Source organism: Dermacentor andersoni, chromosome 2 (genome assembly GCF_023375885.2).
Source record: "Dermacentor andersoni chromosome 2, qqDerAnde1_hic_scaffold, whole genome shotgun sequence".
In the NCBI taxonomy this organism is placed as follows: Eukaryota; Metazoa; Arthropoda; class Arachnida; order Ixodida; family Ixodidae; genus Dermacentor; species Dermacentor andersoni.
The window spans coordinates 104,774,160-104,796,447 of NC_092815.1; the positions used below are offsets into that span (position 1 = coordinate 104,774,160).

General features: G+C 44.9%; 1 protein-coding gene across 2 annotated transcripts in view; it reads right to left on the reverse strand.

The window, feature by feature from the left end:
* LOC126541501 (amine oxidase [flavin-containing] A-like) overlaps window positions 1–22,288 on the reverse strand; it is a 47,561-nt gene that overhangs the window by 23,901 nt on the left and 1,372 nt on the right. For both annotated transcript variants that reach the window (XM_050188270.2, XM_055076692.1), the window contains exon 2: window positions 11,744–11,838. In XM_050188270.2, coding sequence (XP_050044227.1) covers window positions 11,744–11,838 — 95 coding nt within the window. The remainder of the gene's footprint in view (window positions 1–11,743; window positions 11,839–22,288) is intronic.

A 22,288-nucleotide genomic window follows, 5' to 3' on the forward strand; every position in this document is an offset into this window, starting at 1 on the left:
GAACGGCAAGAATATCGACTTCAGGTATAGCCTTGGTGCCTTTAGCTCGCGATGGTTTATTGGCCTGGTTGCCTGCTCCTATAAGGCCACATGATGGCTACGTTTGCAAGCGTGTTCCCCATCCGCCGCCGTGGCTCTGAGCGGCGCTATAATGACACTGTCAATGCTATATCGACACACCCACACAAATTCCAAATAATTATGGGCGGACGAACAGCCGTCGCCGTAGCGCGAGTGGTCGTGTGACACGCGTCACGTGGCTCGCAGAGGCTGCAAGATTTTTTTTACAGTAATTTCCCTTTTCATTTGTTAGGAACGTGAAGCTTCAGGCTTAACCCTGATTCATCACTAATTGCGCACCAAGATAAAATATGAACAGCTCATTTCCCCTATATGCTTTCGTTGGTTTCGTTGTCTGTTGGCTTCGTGTGGTTGCTTGCAGCCCGGAGCGCCGTATACGATTGGAATTCAGCCTATTCAACCACCGCACCCGGAAAGAGCGATGTTGCGCGCTGTACGGCATCGCGTCGCACTCGTCTGTTGGATCTTGTAAAAAGTGACAGCGGAATTTACGTGATGACCTTAGCTTAGCGTTGCAGTCTAGAAGGAAAACATGGCCAGAAAAGGGTTCGCTTTATAATGTACAAGCACATGATTGCATTCCGCACTGCGCAATGCAGCTTGTCGTGCAGCTAATTTGATGCCAGCCGCATGGGTCTCGTACACGAACTATTGTGGACGTGAATGGAGATAGCGACGCTGTCGTAACACTCACTCTTCCTAATCTGTTTCTTTTTTTTTAACGCGAAAGGATTATATTGCTCATGAGGCGGAGAATCCGGCGTTGTCGGCGTGATTACACGATGGTCCAAAAAGGCTACGAGCCTTCGACCTTTGGTAGGAGTCGAAATCACGACCTTTAGTTTCAATTGAGGCTATGAACCTTCGACCTTTGGTGGGAGTAGAACCCACGACCATTGATGTCAATTAAGGTGCAGTTAATTAAGGCACTCGAACCCACGAATTTGGCTCTTAATTAAGGCACAGTTAATTAAGGTAGAGTTAAGGCCCTCGAACCCACGACCTTTTGTGGGAGTCGAACTCACGACCTTGCGTTGTGCGCATCTTGTGACGAACACCGTTGGTCACGCCACGTATCGGCGCTTCTGTTGACGTGGCTGCTAGAGCCGCGTAACTCCGCCAGCGGCGCCACCGGACGTCGCCGCGCGTCCGCTGACGTGGCCGCAATGCTTTCGCATTCATCCACGTAGGAATAAATAAGTGCCCGTTGACTTTATTTTTTTTGTCTTCTGACGCTCGTTTAATACAACGCGCAGCGCGACAGCCGATGTACCCAAGTGCGCATTTCCACGGCACCGCTACAAATATTGCATCGCAATGAAGAGCATTTGTTTTTTTAAGTGCGTAAGCATTTTTATGCCTATTTAACGAGGAAACCCGTCCGTCCTTTCGTCCGTCCGTCACGTAAGACGATCGCTTTATAGATAGGGACCGCAGCAGCGAGCGTATTGACCTTAGTGCTGCCTCTCGTTTCAACGCGAACTAAGCGGCGAGAGCACAACGCACACGAAGCTATCAGTACTCGGTGCACTCTGTCTCAATCGTAGATCGCTTTCAAGACAGGGCCCGCACGGCCGCGCCATACGCAACCCCCACTGGAGTACGGTTGATCACGGCTCACATCAAGAGGAAACAGTGTTATCGACCGCGTGTACGTATGGAGGTCTACCAAACGTGACACTGTTCAATTACGTCACGCACTACAGCATGCATAGGCCAGTGCTCATATTCCACGAAGCAGCGGCACCATCCAAACGCACCATCGTACAACATGAGTGAACATTGACGTAATTGTTCTGCGGAAACCCGCAAGGTGGAGAGAAGTAAATAATTAAGGGAAAATAAGAAATCAACCCATTTGTAGCAATTGCTACAAAGGAAACCCATACGGGTTACTCGAACAAAAGCCTCGCAGTTGAAGAAAAATTAGTTCTGGTCCGGGTCTTGAAGCCGGGACCACCGTCTTTCCAGGGCAGCAGCTCTACCATCTGAGTTAACCAGGCGGCTAGCAGATGGCAGAGCGAAGTCGAATTTGTCTTGCCTTTGCTTCGAGTTGACAAATTGGACTTCGCTCTGCCATTGCTCGTGGTCCATTCAGAACTCCGAAAAATGAAACGTGAGCACTTTCAGAATAATATGTCTGATGCGAAGAAAGACCCTTACTTGACCTGCCAAGTTGTTAGTGAACTTATCATTCATACCGAGCGATCTTTTTTCTAAGTCAGTGATGGCTCTAAATGTGAACTATGCGAGAAAGCAGCTTGTGAGCAAATCTCCGTCACTGGCTGAGCCCGTGTGCATGTATTTGCATCACTAGTTCTAATTCTTGCGTAGCATAACTAGTTACGCTGGAACATCGACGCTCCACCACTCACGGATTTCACGCGACCCCCGCATGGACAGTCCTTCTCCATGGACGAACTCTAACCTGCACTTGCGTTGTGCAAGCGTTCATCTTCACCAGGAGCCGACAGTATAGCCTACCGTGCCCTATGTAATCTTGGCGAAGAGGCTCGGAAAGTGCTCCTGCTCTTGTTCAACAGCTCCTGGCAGACAGGTACGGTTCCCCAGGAATGGAAGACCAGTCGCCTGATTCCGCTGCTCAAGCCTGGCAAGTTGCCTGTAGACATTGCATCATACCGACCAATTGCGCTTGCCAGTTGCATCGGAAAACTAATGGAGATGATGGTTCGAGCACGGCTAGAATGGTACTTCGAACATTACCAAGGTATATCCAGACGCTATGGCCAATTTCAAGCGTGGTCGTTCTTCCATAGACAAGGTTATCGACTTGGTGACGTACGTCGAGCACCAGAAGTCCTGAAAAAGATTATCTGCTGCCCTGTTTCTGGATGTTGAAGGAGCGTACAATAACGTAACGCACGAAGCGATTTTCAACGCCTTAGACTCGGTAGGATTTGGAGGCAATATATTTTCAGTTTTTTTTATTGATATGATATAAGGAGATGTTGACGCACAATTTAATGCGCCGGCTATTCCTTGCCTCTTGAATGGTTCCATCATACAACATACAGGGTTCAAGATTACATATCAAATTACCTTTTCACACAAGCACCAGGACTTATCACGCAGCGTTTTCACAGGAAGAGTATGACGTAAGAAACACATGGTACATACAATATACAAGGTGAATGCCGCCACATTTATGTAGATAAAAGTCTCAAGAATACAAACGACACTGTCGCCTAACACAGTCTCTAGTCAGCGGATGGTACATACATCGTGTAAATGCATTATCACGTATAGTCACAACAGAACAGTCAACATAAGATAATTCACAAACACATGCATATATACAAAGACATTTAAATGAAAGGAACAATAAAAGCGTTAATAACCTCCAACAATGCCGCTGTCTTCAAGAAAAGTCTTTAGTGCTCTTAAAGCGCTTTTCTGCAAAGACGTTGTTGGCAAGGACCCAAAAGTTTCTTTAAACTGAAAGGTCTGCGGTCTAATTTAAGTAGGGTTGATTTAAGTCGGCATCTTGGTGTGTCGTGATGTGGGCAATCTAGGAGGAGGTAATATATATCTTCGTCTACAAATCCACAATCACTTTCGGGGGTTTCCGCACGGCCAATTCACTGTAAGAAATGCTTTGTGTAGGCAGTGCCTTGCCTTAATCGCTGAATAAGGGTTTCCATAGTTGTGTCTAATGACATTGAAAATTTGAATTCAATAAACGGATCAATATGGTATAAGTCCGAGCTCTTAAAATTCTGGTCAAACGAAGTGTTTCTACACATTTTGAGAGATGTTGTCGTTTAATACAGCGTAATTCATTCTTTGATATTGGGAGCGGAACCGCATCATCTTTGAGGTGTGCTTGTTGTGCTGCTTCATCGGCTGCTGTGTCGCCAGGAATGTTGCAATGCCCTGGTATCCACTGGAATGCTATTGCATGTTCCGCTTCGCTTGCCTTTGTAAGGTTTTTGAGTGTTTCGTATATGATACTATCACTGAACGTTTTCCCTTTTATGCTGCAGAGTGATGTTACAGCCGCCTGTGACTCGCTGAAAATTACCAATTTTTGCGCATCTCTTACTGACAACATAAATTTTATCGCACACAGGATTGCGAACAGTTCAGCCGTTGTGGACGAAGTTGCACGAGATAACTTAAATGAGTCTTGTTTGTTGAGGTGCGGTATAATGAATGATGAAGTTGAAGAGGTTGCTGTTTTTGAGCCACCTGTATAGACGTGTGTGTATCCTGAATACCGCATATATATCTGATAAAGTGCTAGTTGTTGAGCAGTTTGAATGAACACGTATCTTTTTCTGAATATCCCGTCTACTGACCATTCGATTTTTGGAAGTGTAAGCAGCCATGGGTGATATTCGACGGCTGAGTTCCAAAATTCATTTCTTGGAAATATGTGAAGACTTTCTCGAGTTTCTATATGAACATAACTTCCATCTCGTTTCATTATGCCTAGAGCCAATGGGTGACTTTTATGCTGTGTTTGAAGACGAAAATAATGTCGGCATGTTTCTGTAGTTCGCATAACTGGAAATGGGGATTGGCGAGCCTCAGCTATTACAAGAGAGCTAGAAGTAGCTTGTGGAACTCCTAGACATATGCGTAGACCTCTAGCTCTTCTGACGTGTGGGAAAGTACGCAATTTTTTGTCGTATTAATGCATTGTATACAGTCAGCATGGACGATACTGATCCGCCCCATGATGTGCCTGCAAGTCTGCGAAGTACAGTCACTATGGCATTGGCCTCGTTTTCGAGATTTTTTTATGTGAGGCGCCCAGGATAGCTGCTTATCAAGTATTATGCCAATAAATCGATGCTGTGTGGCAATCATTAGAGGGTGTCCTTCCAGATTAAGAGATATATTTAACTGCCTCCGAGTGAAGGGCAATACAGCTATTTTTGCGTGTGATAGAACCATTCCTCTCTGTCTCAAAAATTGGTTAATGATATTTATACCGTCTTGCAATGCCATCTGAAGTAGTTGAGCGTTAGACCCAGATGTCCAAATACACACATCATCTGCATACAATGAAAACTAACTGCGATGGCAGTCGACAAGTTGTTTATGCAAAGTAATGGAGAAAATTATTGACGCGCGACTTCAATGGTGGTGTAATGAAACGAATGTGTTGTCTAACTACTTATGTTTTAGATAACATAGATGCGCAATGGACGCAATATTATATATAGTAACCTGTGCGAAACACGAGCATGCACATGGAAACATGACGATAGCAGTATTCCTCGACATCAAGAGGGCATTTGACACTGTTAGTCACGTTCATGTTCTGCTAAGTACGTTGAAACTTGGACTGTATGGCAGGTCCTTGCGATGGATTTCTAAATTTTATCAGGTGGCAAAACATTTGTTCAGACAGGTGAAAGAAAGAGTGCTGAACATGTCAAACAGGCAGTACCACAGGGAAGCGTGCTCAGCCCGTTTCTTTTTAACGGCGTCATTTTTCTGGGTTAGTAGCTATCTACATAAGAGATCCTTTTTCGTACTTACCGATGATGGTCCGACCTCACAGCATTACAGTAACCGTGGGGTGCCTCAGGGCGGAATACTGAGCCCAACGCTCTTCAGTCTAACACTCATTGGACTCGCCGACATCCTGCCATGTACCGTTACGACATTTGCCTTTGGACGTCGGGTGTGACGCGACTGCAGCTTCGCGCGCGGCTTCAGAAGGCAGCCACTTTAACATATCATCCTACCTTCGAGAAGGAGTTCATATATCATGTGGAAAGTGTGCAGTGGTGGCGTTTACCAGGAAATCAATGTCTCCATACGTGATATCCGTCGACGGACAGCTGATCTCGTGCAACACAAGCCACAGATTATTGGGGGTGGGCATTGACAGAAATCTCTCCTGGACCCCTCATGTGAATTATGTGAGAAAACGCCTGACAGGAATTTGCCATATGTTTAAGTTCCTAGCATAAATAACCTGGGGAGCGTCAATACAATCTACGCTGCAACTTTAGAGGGTCCTCTTTATTGGATTCCTGCTGTACAGCCTACCGGTCATCTGCAACACCTGCATAATTAACCTGAATACAATCCAACGCATCAAAGGCCAAGCCCTCAAGATACGCCCTGGTCTACCGCCGAGTGCGTCAACGACTGAAGTTATTGCAGTCGCTCAAGACTGCACTCTTAGAACGCACATTACCATTGAAACAATGCGTGTGCACAGAAGACACTTCGCCCTGACCCCTACCCACCACCTCGCTATTCTCCCAGTAGATAGGCTCGCACGACATTCAGTGCAACTATTTTCGCACACCGTGCCTCTCTCCAGTCATGTTACGCACCTGCGGCAAGACCTACGATGCCTCCATGATGTGTGAGCCGCGCTCAAGTAAACCTAACAATCCCAGGACCGCAGAAAAAATCGGACTTACCGCCATCTGCAATCAAGCAACTTAGGTTACTCCTGTACGAAAAATGTAGAGACTACACACACGTCTATACTGATGGCTCAACTACATCAACCAGTTAAGGTGGCGCTGTAGTTTTACGAACAATGGGAATAACCCAGCGGTTCAAGACTTCCCGTATTACTACGTCTACAGCTGCAGAGCTCGCGGCTCTCCGCGACGCGGTTGACGTGATAAATGCTGAAAGTCCTCGAAAATGGGCAGTCTTCTGCGATTGAAGGCCGGCCTTGCAATGTGTGCAGTCGTTTTTTCGACATGGAACTCACGATCAGCTCACGTGCGAAATCGTGAAACTTGTCTATCACTTAAGAGAAAAAGGCCGTGATATCTCTTTTCAATGGATACCAGGTAATAGCGGTATCACACAAAATGATTACGCAGATAAGGCAGCTCGGACGTCAAACCAAGAAGACCGCTGCGTCCCCATTTCTCTCTCAAGAACCTACGCCACGAGACAACTTCGCATTCTAGCACGCACGATCTTCTTAGCAGGATGGAATACCGCACATACAAGGCGCAGAAGACTGCACAGGCTAAACCCGTCACCACAACTCAGACAACCGGCCGGTCTGCACCGACGCGAAGCGTCTCTTCTGTGTTGGTTGTGGCTTGGAGTTGCTTTCACGGATGCCTACTCAGCACTTATTGGAATGGCTGATAGTCCTGAATGTGATGTTTGCGAATGCGAGGAGAACATTGACCACTTATTGTGCCATTGTTCTCAATTTCGAGCGCAAAGACAATCTTTGTTCAACACATTGAGGAAATTAGATGATCGTCCTCAGAGTGAACAGACAGTACTAGAGCACCGTCTCCACCGATCATCGGCTCAGAAGGCAGTGAAGGCACTTATGTGTTTTCTCAGAACGTCTGGTTTGCGCGAGCGGCTTTAACTCAAGTACATTCCGTACCATGTCTCTACATCTTCTCTCTCCCTTCTCTCTCTACCCCTTCTCCCTTCCCCTAGCTTAGGGTAGCCAACCAGACTCTTGACTGGTTAACATCCCTGCCTTCCTATATTCCCCCTCCCTCCCTCCCCCCCCCCTCCCTCCCCCTCCCCCCCCTCTCTCTCTCTCTATATATATATATATATATATATATACTCATTTGTCATGATGAGGATGCTTTTGTCAGCCACGTGCGCAGCCGAGGGGCAGGAATTAATTACAGGCGTTAGGAAGCAACTGCGTATGCGTTTTGGACGAGACAAAAGCAAAATCTATCGAAAGCATGACACATGTACAGGCCAGTAGCGCACATCTGCGACCTCATTTTATCTACTGGGGAACTTCCCGAGCTAACGAAAATCGCCAGAGTCGCAGTTCTGCAAAAAGCGGAACAGTAAATAACTTCGTTAACTACGATTTCGATTTTAATGATTTTTCTTTTTTTTTCAAAGAATAACTGAACGTATATTTTTCGAAATAGCTGAGAAACAATACTATGCATTGATTCACTCCAGGCTCAGCTACTGCCTTCTGGTATGGGGCACATCGTCCAACACAAACCTTACATCTCTATTGAGGCGTCAAAAATGGGCCAGTCGATCAGTTAGCAACTTATTCTTTCCTGAAGACATTAAATCGCAGTTTAAAAAACACGCAATACTTTCAATACACTATTTATTCACGCACGGAATTTATCTTGAAGCTTTTAGACAGAGAAGGGTAGATTTTCAGTGCTTCGAGGACACATATATTATGAAAAAGACTCGTTATGTTTGTTCTTATATTCTGTTGACAATTATACCTATGTACTTTTTGATCACTCCTGTAAGGGCCTGCTAAGGATCACAGTATCCAATAAATAATAAATAAAATATACTGTTAGACTTCGCCTAATTGAAACCCTCAGAGCTAGGATAAATTACTGTACACACAAACTAACCTTCCAGATATCGCGCCCAGGGTCGCAGCCAAGGGGGAGGGGGGGGGGGCTTATTGGACACGTGCACCCCAGACATTTCTGTGTAGCAAGATACTCTCTGCTCCCCCCTCCCCCACCCCGTTCACTGTGAAGTGCGTGCCCCCCATCTTAAATAAATTAGAAAATCTTGGCCACGTCACTGAATAATGACCGCCTGCCCAACCACCCTTCTCCGTCACCCCCCCCCCCCCGCCCCTTGCGGTCAAGTGCGCTCAGCCCCCCTCTTTAAGCAATAAACAAAAAACAAATTCTGGCTATGCCGCTGAATAATGACAGTATTAGACGAGAAATACTTGCATCCTGCGTCCGTCTATACACCGCAGTTTAGAGAGGAGACACACGCTCATCAAAATTTACTAACTACGATAGCAATTGGTTCCTTTGATTCTAACTTTGCTCTGTTTCGTTTTGTTTCAGTGTGTGCGAATTGTACAATAACTCATTAGGTCAACGTACTTCTAAATATAGCCACCGGGCGTTTCTCTGAGGTCGCCGTAAGCAAGCCTCTATCACGACGCGGACGATATCCTTCTACATAAAGGAGAGCAGTTTCACGCCCTCAAGCACGTAGAAGCGCACGCGTACTTTTATTTTCTTGCCCGTAGAACAAGGGAGGGAAAAGGTGGAGGTCAATCGCGTTTGCGCCCGGTTCGACGTCCTATTCACCAGCTAACAAGGAAAATGCGGAAAAACCAAAAGAAATATCAGAAATAAAAAGCAAGGAAAGCACCCGTCGTAAGCTTTCATAGCACGTACAGTCTATAGGATTGCCGACAAAGACCCCGTTTCCCTACCCCCCGTTTATTATTATTTTTTTAACGTACTGAAGGCGCAATGGTTGAGGTTACAATAGTGCAATACCAAATTGACGACATTTAAGGATAACGGTGGCTAATTCGTATGCCGGAGATTAACGCAAAATCGAAAAGCGGCTGGTAACGCAACCTTGAAGTTCCCGCACGACATCGATCCGCGAAGTCATTGATCCTGCGACATGTCTGACTCAGACCTGTACGTATCTTAGTCTCTGCTCCCAAGTTGCTATATCTGCAATATCTTTCAGAGTACTTGAGTATCTTGGAACTAATTTGAGAGAGGAGTACTTTTGCTGCAGCTTAAATACGTTTCAGAGTATCTTGTATTCATTGTCTCAAATACTTAGAAGGAAAATCCAGTCCTTTCAGCAAGAGAGCACAAGATCAACGTACCTGGCCGCTACAGGCAAAATCCATTAACTGGTTCAACACGCGTGCAAGCAGGCTGTAAGGCTGCGTACATTCAAACTTGTTCCACCGAGCTATCAGGTCCCCCGTAGCACTTACGTGCGGGCTTGTTCCACGAAATGATTAAGCTGCCCCGTATTCCTTCTGCCCGGTTTCTTTTAACTGCCGCCTAGCTTGTATTTTACCATTAGAGAGTTTTAGATTAGGGGACCTAATCCCCAGACCCAGACCTGCATGCGCAGTACCGTGGCCTCTACTTCTTGCGTACGCAAGCCGCTGGCGTCTCCTAATCTAAAGCTCTCTATTGTCGCTTCCTGACCCGTGTGCACATCTGGGTTGTCTGCCTGGTAGCGTAGGTGTGAATAGCAGTAGAACACGTTGTGGGGCTGCAGTTGGTTCGTAACTTTCAAAAGATGAAGCTCCAACAGAGACAGCACGCTAAGAAAGAACAATGACAGGACAAGGCGCTTCCCGTCATTCTTCTTTCTTAGTGTGCGGTCTCTGTTGGCGCTTCATCTTTTGAAAGCAGGTGTAAAGATCTGCTGCTACAGAAATCCTTGCCTCGCGGTAAGCACGCCATCTGGCACCCAGTGTGGCTTCCGCGGCGCTCTCGGCAACGAATAACTGAAAGCTACTACAATCGAGAGGAGCCCATTATGGTTGAAATTTCTCTGGTAGGTGTTAAATGGCGACGTGGAGGCGTTAGCCCGGCACAGAGATCACAGGCAGTGCTGGAGCGGATTACTGCAATGTCGCTGCCGAAACTGGATCGTGCGGTGCATATATTTGCCGACTGTGTGTTACATGGGCAATCCCGGTTATAAAGGAAACTTGCACTCATCGCGTCAGAATGGCGTCACTAATGTGCAGTATATACCTGACTGCGGCAGCGGAAATGTGGGAAATCGAGCGAATGTCGCAGTGAGAAGGCGAGAAAACAAGTAGTTTTATTTTGAATTTGTGCAGATATGGTGGTAAAGATATAGGCACAACCCGGTGGGTTAGTGACATTGAAGCTGGCTGAAAGTAACTGGGTTGGGGGGTAGAGGTCTTTAAGCTGTAACTACCAAACAATTTTCCTTTCTACAGCTTTCTTTTTTAATCGTCAAGACCGGCTGTATGGGGCAGTAATCATTGTAGTTAATAGAACTTTGAAGCTGCACACTTTGCAGATAGCCTTGGTAATAGAACGATAATTTGGATAGAACGGTAATTAATATTACAGCGCAAATAATTTTTGTTTCTTTTCAGTGTCCCTTTAAGCAACCACCAGCTAGTAGTCCATCATGTCATCCTTCGTCCTTCTGTCTTCAAATGACTGACATTTCACAAACTGATTTATTAATGCGATTAGAATTCTTTGGGAGCTTCACGCACTTTCAGGGGGCTACTGCCTTTCTATCTAATCGTTTTCCCGCCAAGTTAGGTTACTGGATAGTCCGTGGTCTAATGGTTACAGCATCCGGCTGCTGTGCTGAAGGAAAAGGGCTCGAAAGCAACCGATCAACATGGGTCACTGAGTATGTGTCACTGGGCATGTGGCGCTCTTCATTAACAAGAAAAAAAATTAAATATTTCATCGGTGCCGGGCGGAATCGAACCTGCGTCATTGAATACATTGACACATGGGCGGACTTCGCGGCGGCGGCGCTAGATAGCGCTGTGTCTTCAGTGGGAAGCGCGAGCGAGGAACCCGCCTGCATACACGCCTCATACATACACGTAAAACATCTCTGGCGGCAGTACGGCGTGTCGCTACATTGCTTCAATGCTAATCGCATTAACGTCGACATTAATCGGATTTTCCTGCTTCAAAAATGAATTTCGATAAATCAAGGTATTACCACGAAATTAACTAAAGTGGAATTTTGAACCAACACTTCATCGGTCTAAACTGACTTGGCGTTTGTCTTTAGCGCCTCTTCAAATTCCCACGCTGTGGTTACGACGTGGTGTCCTGAAAATGCTCGGGGGACTCATAGCATGGTTGCAATGAAATCGAACAGTACACATATATTTATATCTTTGAAATCGCACTTCTCCGTACAGAGTGAACAAAGAACCCACCTTGACAGTGAAGAGGCGGCCTCCGACCCTCTGTCGTGCTTCGAGGACAGTGACGTCAACGCCGCGTTCGGACAGCAGCTTGGCAGCCGACAGCCCTGTTGATCAGCCGCAATGAGTATGCAGAAACATCACATCAGCATTCACCCGCGAAACGCGTAAATTGAGAACGGTTGGTGAACGACTTCAATAACAATGAAACGAGTAAATATGAAAGACGAGTCTGAAGACGACAAACGTGGCACGCGAGTTAACTGATAATCGTTCCACATTAATGATTATTTACCATCGCTAGGCAACGGCCTCGAATCGCCAGCAATCGGGCTCAATCTAATCTAGATACACACTTTTGAAGCTGCAGGATCCTGCACGATAATCTGCGGCGAACAAGGAGAAAGAGAAATATTTGAAATGTATCCGTAAAAACTGGGCCCTTATACTCGATGCATGTTCTTACGTTAAGCGGTTCGCAAGAACATACTCCAGCCGATCGCCATAGAACATGTTATCAGCGAAGATAACCGGCCATTGAGGCGCGGTTCTCGTCTACGAACGAAAAATTTCGTGAATTCTGCCGATCATTTCCTTTTGCAGCCTGAATATTAGAACCGCAAGCATCCGGAGCTCCGTGCTGTTTTGGGCGCTGCAAGCGCTCGACAGTTTCAAGCTGCGCGTCTTGACTGCGGAGAAATTAAGATTTTTCGTGGCACCCGGTAGCCCATAAACTTTTGCTCGCTTGTGTACGTTGACGAGCGTGGTTAAAGAATGGCGCCAACGCCCCGTATCGGTGCGAACGCGACTGTACGTTGCAAAGAAATTTGTTCGCACACCTTTTGTGGTCGTAAATGATGTCGAACACGAGCACTTTACGAATCTGTTCGCGCGATAATCCGTAACTCTGCATGTGATCATATTTTATCCACCTTCGGATAATACAACCAGATATATGAGGCCCTGCGGAATGACGTCAATCATCGCAAGTTGTAAGCCTGATAGTTATGAAGTTGTTGCCAAAAAGGAAAGTCGCACTTTCGCCCAAAAGGCGAAGCATCGATTGCGATAGCAAATTATTAGACATTTATGTATAATATGGATAGTAGTTCTATCAGTCGCATACACTTGTAAACATTCGCTTACTAACTAAATTAACAAGCATGATACCAGGCGATGCTGATGACTCATGAAAAAAAACGGCCGTGGCTTAGCTTGGTTAAGCCTGGTGATTGCGAAGCAATAGTGTGTTATTCTCGGATCAGCTGGTAGTAATTGAGTAAATATACTCAGTAATGCCTGAGAGGAGCGGGAGTTAGGCCGCCGTTGGTGGCTACCGCCTCGCCTCGCGACGGCGTGAGATGGGGCCACGTTTTTACACAGCTGGTGTGACCTCACTCTAGGCCACGTGGTGGGACGTCACGCAGCGAGGTCGTACGCTAAAGGTAAATGGTGCCTACCACCGCCTCGCCACGGAACGGGCTGAAGTGCGACCTAAAGTAGTATTGCTTCGCAATAAAACTCTTCTAATAATTTGCGACATTTATTAGGAATGAAAACATCTCCACTTGCATGCAGGTGTCATAAATATATGTAATTCACTCAGTAACCGTAATGAGGCCAAGCCGGACTCACTCGAAATCAGAATCAACAGCAGTCACGCGCAGCAGCGCTCGGACTCACAGTAAAGAAAAAGAAGCAGAGGCTGCAGACTCGCCGAAAAGGCGTAGTAGTATTGGTGATAGCGAAGTTAAAGACAATTCGACGAAGGAAGATTACGCCACCGATAGACGCCAGATTCTTGGTGGTCCGAGAGGACTCAGGCTGTGAAATTGGACTGTCTGCTATACTATGAGATCTTGTAAATACTCATATAAGGCATTCCCTTCAGTGAGAAATTCTTCACGGTCACACGAAGTTTCTTAAAGTGCAACTGCTATTAAAAGTTATATATATATATATATATATATATATATATATATATATATATATATAACTGGTGCGATTCCACCAACTCCCTTGTAAAAATCTCTAATCGTCGCAACTTTTCTAAGACAACAGGTCCCGCATCACAGTCAGCAACAGCTTGAACTTCTACAGCCCAAAGAGACCTTACCATTATGAACATCAACGCTAGAAGTATAGCTAATAAATTTCCCCTTTTTCTTGCGCTTGTTTTGTCCTATTCACCTGACATTATTGGTATCACCGAAACTTGGTTACATGCGGGTATTCATGACTCGGAGTTTACACCACCAGGTTACGTCACCGTGCGAAATGATCGTCATAATCAAAGAGGTGGTGGAGTTGCATTGCTTTTTCGCTCTGATTTCAAATTCAAAGTCCTCTTCTCTCCGCTAGACATAGAATCAGTCTGTTGCAGACTTTACTACGGTAAACAATTCTTAAACGTATGCGTTTTCTATCGTCCCCCTAATAGTTCGTTGGAAACTCTTGACAACCTGGACCAACTTTTACTGCAAGAGAATTTAGTTTCCTCAAATTTCGTCTTACTGGGTGATTTTAATGCTCCCGGAATCGACTGGACGTCTCTCTCATTTTTTGATCATGGTAATGCATTAAGCAGGAAATTTGTTGAATTATCGTTATCTCTTGGCTTAAAGCAGGTCGTTCACAGTCCCACACGTGGTGACGCAGTACTGGATTTGATTTTTCTCAGCACTGATTTTGCCAAGACGGGTTACAAGTACGAAATAATTGATGGTATCTCGGATCACAATGCTGTTTTTCTATCTGTAAACCGGCCAATCCATAACCAAAGTTTTACGCTGTCCACGTTTCGAGACTTTTCCAGAGCTGATGACGTCCGTATCACGGATGAACTATCCAATAATTTCGACGCATTTTTGGCACTTGGACTATCTAGTGACGTTGATGCGCTCGTGGCGTGTTTTGAAAGCATAGTAAAATCATGTATATATCGATTCGTTCCTTTGAAAACTAAGAAAAAAAACATTAACCTTCCCTGGATGAACCGAGAACTGCTGCACTTATCGCGACGTGCTGGTAGACTTCGCACTAAACGCTCGAATAATCCTGAGGCATGCGTTTTGTACGCTCAGGTAAAAAATGAACTCCAGAAAAAAACCACCTCGGCCAAAAATTTCTTCTATCATGTTCAGTTGCCGAAACTGCTCAAGTCTAACCCCCGTAAATTCTGGTCTTTCATATCTCCTGGCTCTTCTTCTTCCACATCTTTTAAAATCAACAACAGTGTTGTTAACGATCCATTATAGATTTCAGAAGCGTTTAATACATATTTTCAGTCAGTATTCGCCTCGGATGATTCCAGTCGTTCAACATTTGCAACTAACGATTCATATGCAATTGATGATATCAACATTAGCCTAGAAGGTGTTTTGAATCTCATACTAAACTTAGATACTAAAAAGCCAGCCGGCCCTGACGGAATTCCGAATTCCTTTTTAGTACGATTCTCGCAATGGACATCTAAATATCTGTTTATTATATGTCAGAAGTCCCTTAATAGTGGCGTTGTGCCTTCTTCCTGGAAAAGAGCTAAAGTACTACCTTTATATAAATCTGGTGACAGGCAGCTTTTATCTAACTATAGGCCCATTTCTTTAACTGCAACCTCATGTAAAATACTAGAACACGTAATCTATAAGCATATAATACTGTTCCTTGAAAATAATAACCTATTGAACAGCTTTCAGCACGGCTTCAGGCGCGGTTTTAGTACTGTAACACAACTTATGGAGTTCACTCATGACCTTTCCCATTACATCGACTTAGGTAATCAGATTGACACCATTTTCATTGACTTTAGCAAAGCTTTTGACACTGTACTACATTCTAAATTGCTTTTGAAACTCCATAATATTCTAAATAACCCTCAGTTAGTGTCTTGGATTTCCAGTTTCCTTTCTTTGCGTTCCCAATTCGTGTGCTATGATTCTGCAGATTCGTCGGTAGTCGATGTCACCTCAGGAGTCCCACAGGGATCCGTACTTGGCCCTCTACTATTCTTATTGTTCATTAACGACCTTCCAGACCATGTTAATTCTAAAATACGCCTCTATGCAGATGATTGTGTTATGTACAGCCCAGTTGACTCACTCGCTGATCATCAGCGCCTTAAAGATTCCTTTGTTTCATCTTGTGACTGGTGTGCGACTTGGAAAATGAGCATAAATTTTGATAAAACTGTTCTAATGTCTTTTACTCACAGACACATGCCCGTATGTTATGATTATATATGCAACGGTGTACCACTAACACGAGTTTTTCAATACAAATATTTAGGCGTCATTTTTACACCCACCTTGTCTTGGTCTAAACATATAGATTACATTTGTAGTAAAGCGTTAAAAAAACTTGGTTACATCCGCCGGACGTTGTCTCCTGCTCCGAGGGACACTAAATTAGTAGCATATAAAACACTGATTCGCCCAATTTTAGAATATGCTTCTTCCGTATGGAGCCCATATAAACAATGTGAAATTAATTGTATTGAGTCTGTCCAGAGGAAGGCTATTCGTTTTGTTTACCGTCGCTTCGACCGAGACTTTTCACCGTCAGCTGCTCTTACGGAATTAAGCCTCCAGTTTCTTTCTAGGCGGCGGCACATAGAATCTCTGAAGATTTTCTATTCTTATAAGAACTCTCTTTGTCACCTATCAGATCCCTCCCTTTTAATGCCTGCTTGCCCGACTTCAACTAGAGCTTATCACGCCTCTAATATCAGACCACTCCATCCACGCACTAACACTTTCAAATACAGTTTTTTTCCCCGCATGATTGAACAGTGGAATTTGTTACCTGCCGAAGTTCGTTTGTTACCGATTTCTCAATTTTTAAATGCTATTGCTGATGTATAGTTCCTTCAGATTTTTATATTTCGTTTGTTACCCTTTCTCAATTTTAAAATGCTATTGCTGATGTATAGTTCCTTCACATCTTTATATTTCTATGTTCTTGTTTCTCCATATCATAATCAGTTTTCTTCACATGTAAACCCACTCCTGCCATAGCCCTAACGGGCTGCAGTATGTATAAATAAATAAATAAATGAATATATATATGGGGTTCAGGAAGCTGGCAGCCATGCGCCGTAAAGCGCCGGCAGCCATGCGCTCCGAATATCGCGTTTCTATCGCTCAGCACAGTACACGCTGTGCGGGCAGGAAGCCTGCAAAACTCCGGCGGAAATTCGGGCGTATCTGGCGCGAGTGCTGCGTGTCTGCAAAATCGCGGGCAGCTGAGAGGGGAACGAGCGCGCTCTCGTCGCTCAACGCAGGAGTTCGCCGAATTGGAAACCGAAACGTGCGGCAGTGATTTTCGTGGGAGCAGTGCTGCAGTTTGAACTCGCTCGACACGCTTACTTGTGTGATGGATATTTTCGCCATGTCGGAAGCATGAAATTTTTAAAAATAAAGCGCGTTCTTGATCGAGAGCCTCTGCTCAATTCAGTCTACTCTGAACGCGTTATTTAGCTGGTTTTCAATTGTTTGTTCGCTTTCTACTGTATTTGAAATAAAGTATCGTGTGAGAGTAGCTTTTCGCCTTATCTGTTGTGCTGCCGCCACTATTTTCGGATGCGATGTTTTTTTTTTTGCCGGATCACGCTTTTCTTTTCCGTGATCCCCTAAGAAACGTATCAACGAGGTTCTACTTAAGTCGGATACTGTAAGACAATACGAATAATATAATATAAAAAAAAAAACGAAGTAGGGGACGGGCTTCAACACTGCACTTGTATACCTGACAGCTTTCGGACCATCTTTTTTCTTTCTTTCTTGTTTTAATTGAAGATCGCCGTGAACAAGGTTAGGCTCACATTGTTAGAAAGCACTGCCTTCGGGATCGGTCAACATATATAGACTGTACTACCTTCGGGATTGGCCCATATGTTTGGGTCGATAGTTAGACAACCGGAGCGAAAAAAGTGATCTAACAATGGCAAGAATGATATTCTCGTTAACAAATACGTAAATCAGTCAATCAAGAAAGCACCGCTGACTTTTCTCGGAAACCGTGAAAGCAGTTGCTCAAACTGAAATCAGGTGGTACGGGGGCTCTACAAGTATATAGTGCTGAGCTTCGCGTTATAGCTCAGAATCGAGAGGTATAATGTTGTCACCATTATCCGATCGACAAGATTATGTTATTTCCAACGTCAGCGTCGGTTATATCCCCTGGAAAGCCAGCTAGCAGATGGTCATTGATAACCTACCTTTGCGGGAAAAATATAGTGGCGATTCAAGGCTCGCCGACGCCCTTTTGAGTGACCCTGCAGCGTGCATATGTATACAGCTGATATTTGCAATCAACATTTCATACGCGTTTCTGGAGGAATTTCATCGGTGCCACGGTGCCACTTTAAAACTAAGAAACCCATATCAGCTTCCACATCATTCCCGATGTTAACGACTGGCGTTTAGTGGAACCGTTCCTGGTTTCAGATGTAAAACCGCGCCGCAGCAAATATTGCTGCAGCAATATTTTAATGGCCTAACCTGAACTCTTCTTGTAGTGCTTGAGGCGTATTTAGAAATCTACACATTGTCAAAAAAAAAAAAAAACTGCGATTATCAAATCACTATTTAAAGTTGGGAGGGAAGGATCGAGACAGCGTTAACAGTTGTTGACCTATTTATGTTTTGCGCAACATGTGACAAATGAAATAAAAAATTATTACGGACTGCATGACATCATTAGAAAAAAATATTATTTCAAACAGTCAGTTCAGCTTTGTCGCGGGACGGGACAGAGATGTTCTTGTCGAAAAATTGTATGAATTGAATGCAGCTTTAGATCACAACGTATATGCTCAGGCTCTGTACATTCTTCTAGGTGCATCTAAAGCATCTGACACAGCGAGCCGGGACATTTTACTTGGAGAACTTTAGGAACCAGTTATATAAGTTCTTGAATAATTTATTTGAATGGTCGTTCAAAAGTGGTAGCCCTGGACAACCAGTTACGATTCAACCGCAAGTTAACTTTGAGAGCTGCAGTACCAGATAGCTCCTTTTTTCTCCAATCCTTTTTAATATGTTCGTTTGTTTATAAAAAAAATATGTTTATAAATTATATTGCGTCATGCGTATCTAAATGTCTAAGTATGCAGATGGATGGATGGATGAAAAACTTTATTAGGGTCTTTTAGGGCGTGCACTAGCGCGCAGCGGGCCGCTCCCACGTCGGGACAGAGAGGCCGAGCCTCTCCGCCGCGTCGCGGGCCCGTTGGACAGCCCATAACTGTTTTTCGAGGTTGGGGCTGTGTAGGACCGCATCCCAACGTGAAGAAGTGTTGTTTTCATCGCCGCGTAACGCGGGACATCGCCAGAGCATGTGAGGTAAATTCGCTAAATCATTGCATAGTGCACATGCATTTGTTGTCTGAATTTCGGGGTACACCTTGTGAAGAAGTAGGGGGTTTGGGTAAGCCCCCGTCTGTAGAAGCCTTAGTGTCAAAGCCTGAGGTCTATTGAGTTTGCAGTGTGGGAGGGGGTAGATCCTCCGAGCCAAGTAAAAGTGCTTAGTAATTTCGGTGTACGAGGAAGGAGAGTCCCGATTGTCAGTACCCCCAGCGTCACGCTGCCCGATAGCTACGCGGTTGATGATCCCTCGCGCAGCTCCGTGTGCCGACTCGATGAGGTCGGGCGAAGCACCCTCGATCTGTCCCATGTGCGCTGGAAACCAGATCAACGTGTGTGGCTTGATCTCCTTGCTTCCTAGTATCCTTAGGGCCAGCTCGGATATGGTTCCTTTGGCAAATGCCCTAACAGCTGATATGGAGTCACTGTAGATTGATGTCCTCTTGTCGTCCAATAAGGCCATCGCTATTGCAGCCTGCTCTGCGATCTCAGAGGACGTCGTCCGAATCGAGATTGCGTTCGTTATTTGCCTTTCATGATCTACGCTAACTACAGCGAAGGCCTGTCCGTCGGAGTAGCGCGCTGCGTCTACGAAACTGTTCTCCGAAGCCCGTTCACGAGCCCTTTCCAGGAGAGCCTTCGCGCGCGCCCGACGTCTTCCCACGTTGTGCTTCCCACGTTTCGTGGGATCGGAGCAACAATGATGTGGTCCCGCTGCTCTCGAGGGATGCTACAGAACTTTGTTTTGATTACTGTGGGGGGAACTCCCAGCTCCTGTAAGATGTGTCTTCCAGCTTGTGTGGTAGATAGCCTGACGAACTGGGCCCTTTCCTGTGCTTCCGCTATTTCCTCTAGCGTGTTATGCATGCCAAGTTGAAGTAAGCGTTCCGTGTGAGTGTATATGGGGAGGCCGAGAGCTCTCTTGATTGCCTTCCTGATTAATGCGTGGAGCTTATCCCGTTCCGATCTTTGCCAGTTGTGCATAGCCGCGGCGTAAGTGAAATGACACATTACGAACGCATGTACCAATCTCACGAGGTTATCTTCTCCGAGGCCTTGCTGCCGGTTGGCCACTCTTCTGATTAGTCTGATGGCATTGTCCGTCTTCTTAGTGAGTCGCAGCACTGTCTGGTTGTTTGAACCATTCGACTCTACCATCATGCCGAGAATCCGGATAGCATCCACCCTAGGAATATAACCTCCGTCGTGTGTGCGCAGTTTTATGTCGCATTCGGCGAGTGGTTTCCATCCCTTTGGTTTCGGGCCTCTGCGCTTGGGTCGATAAAGTAGCAGTTCCGACTTGTGCGGTGAGCACCGAAGGCCCGTGGACTCAAGGTATCTCTCGGTAGCATCAATCGCCTCTTGCAGGGCCGTCTCTACCTGTCCGTCACTACCTCCCGTACACCAAATGGTAACGTCGTCTGCGTATATGGTATGACCGATACCGTCGATAGCAGAGAGTGTCCTGGATAGTCCAATCATGACGAGGTTAAAGAGGGTTGGGGATATGACTGCCCCTTGTGGCGTCCCCTTAGACCACAGCTGCAGATGACCCGACTTTTTAACGAAGCACGTCTTTCTTTTACTGTATAATGTTTTCCTTAATGCAAGACATTGTACATGGTCCTATGCCTTGTTTGCTGGTAACTGCCAATAAAGAAGAAGAAAATTGCGTGCTTTAAAAATACACTGTGTCTGCGTAGTGCGTAGTGCGAATGCGTAGTGTTTAGTGACGCGACGGCGAGCGCCAAAAGAATTCGCTGTTACAATGATTAGAAATTTACTTTTTCTGCACTGTCGTAATTGTCTTCGTGGAAACGTTTTCCAGCGCAGCATGCGAGCTCGATAAGAATATCTATGCGTGTTCTTTGATAGCGAGCTGTTTTGGATTGACGACCTGACATGCGTTTGCGGCAGACCGAATATCATTTGAAATTGAATGCGGTTAAAGATTTACCACTTTTTCTGCACTGTCGTAATTGCCCACGTGGCAATGCGTTCCAGCGGAGTATGTGAGCTCGATAAAAATATACATTTATGTCCTCTGATAGCGAGCTCTTTTGGAATGACGAACTGACATACGTTTGCGACAGACCGAAATTTGGAATTGAAATTTATTAAAGTGTAGCAATTTACACATTTTGGAGGAGGGCAAAAAATGACAATGCCTGACTGGGCCCGCTGTCTTATAAAACTGTGCAACGTATTTTGAACATTTGTACGTGCATTGCACATTTCAAGGGCACATGAATATATATAATATCAGACGAGCAGATGAATAAGAACGTATTCTGGTCTGCACCATGGCAGTGTCGAATTAACGATATTTTTATAAAGATGCGTCAAAATTCGTTACCCGTGATTCTTCATTGATTTACAGCGTAATTTTGTTTTATTACATCAATACGCTCTTATGGATCACTGTCCATATAGTCTGTCGCTCTACAGTACTTTTTTTTACATGGGTGCCATTTGAAACATCGCCTGTGGCAGGTAACATAATTCTAGTCTCTGAGGTGGACTACACGGGGTGGCTGACATTACTAAATCGATATGCGTAATGGATTATTTACAGAAACGCTCTAATTAAGTGCATAACTAATTACTTTACGGTGCATATTGCAATCAACAAGTTGTTACCGGTGAGTATTTAGATCATATGCACTTGGAATGGTCTTTGAGGATGGCAAGTGTTTCGAGATATGCGGTATCAAACTTGCGGTAACAATTCGCTGTTGTTCCATTTACATCTATAAACAAAACAAAACGTCATTTCGTACATTGAAGCACAAGAATAAATCGGACAATTTCATACCATAAAACCTATGGCCGCTTATGGCAATATAGAAATAGAAGGGGACAAGGAAATACGCCCGTGGAGTTTGTTGCACACTTTGAGAAGGAGTATCTCGAAACTGGGGTCATTCTGAAAAATTGTTACAAACGGATACTCATTGCGACAATTCGTGAATTCCAATATGTGCCATGAAGTAAATAAATAAATTGTAATTGGTGAACTTTTTTTAAATAGTCGATTGTGCATTTCGAATTGTCGCGAACGTTGTGTCCGCCTCTTTGAATAATCTACCTCAAGGACCAGATTGGTACTATCTGCCACAGGTGATATTTAAAATTTTATATTCCTTAAAAACAAGAGAAAAGAAAAAAAAGAACAGCTGTCTCAGCCGTCTTC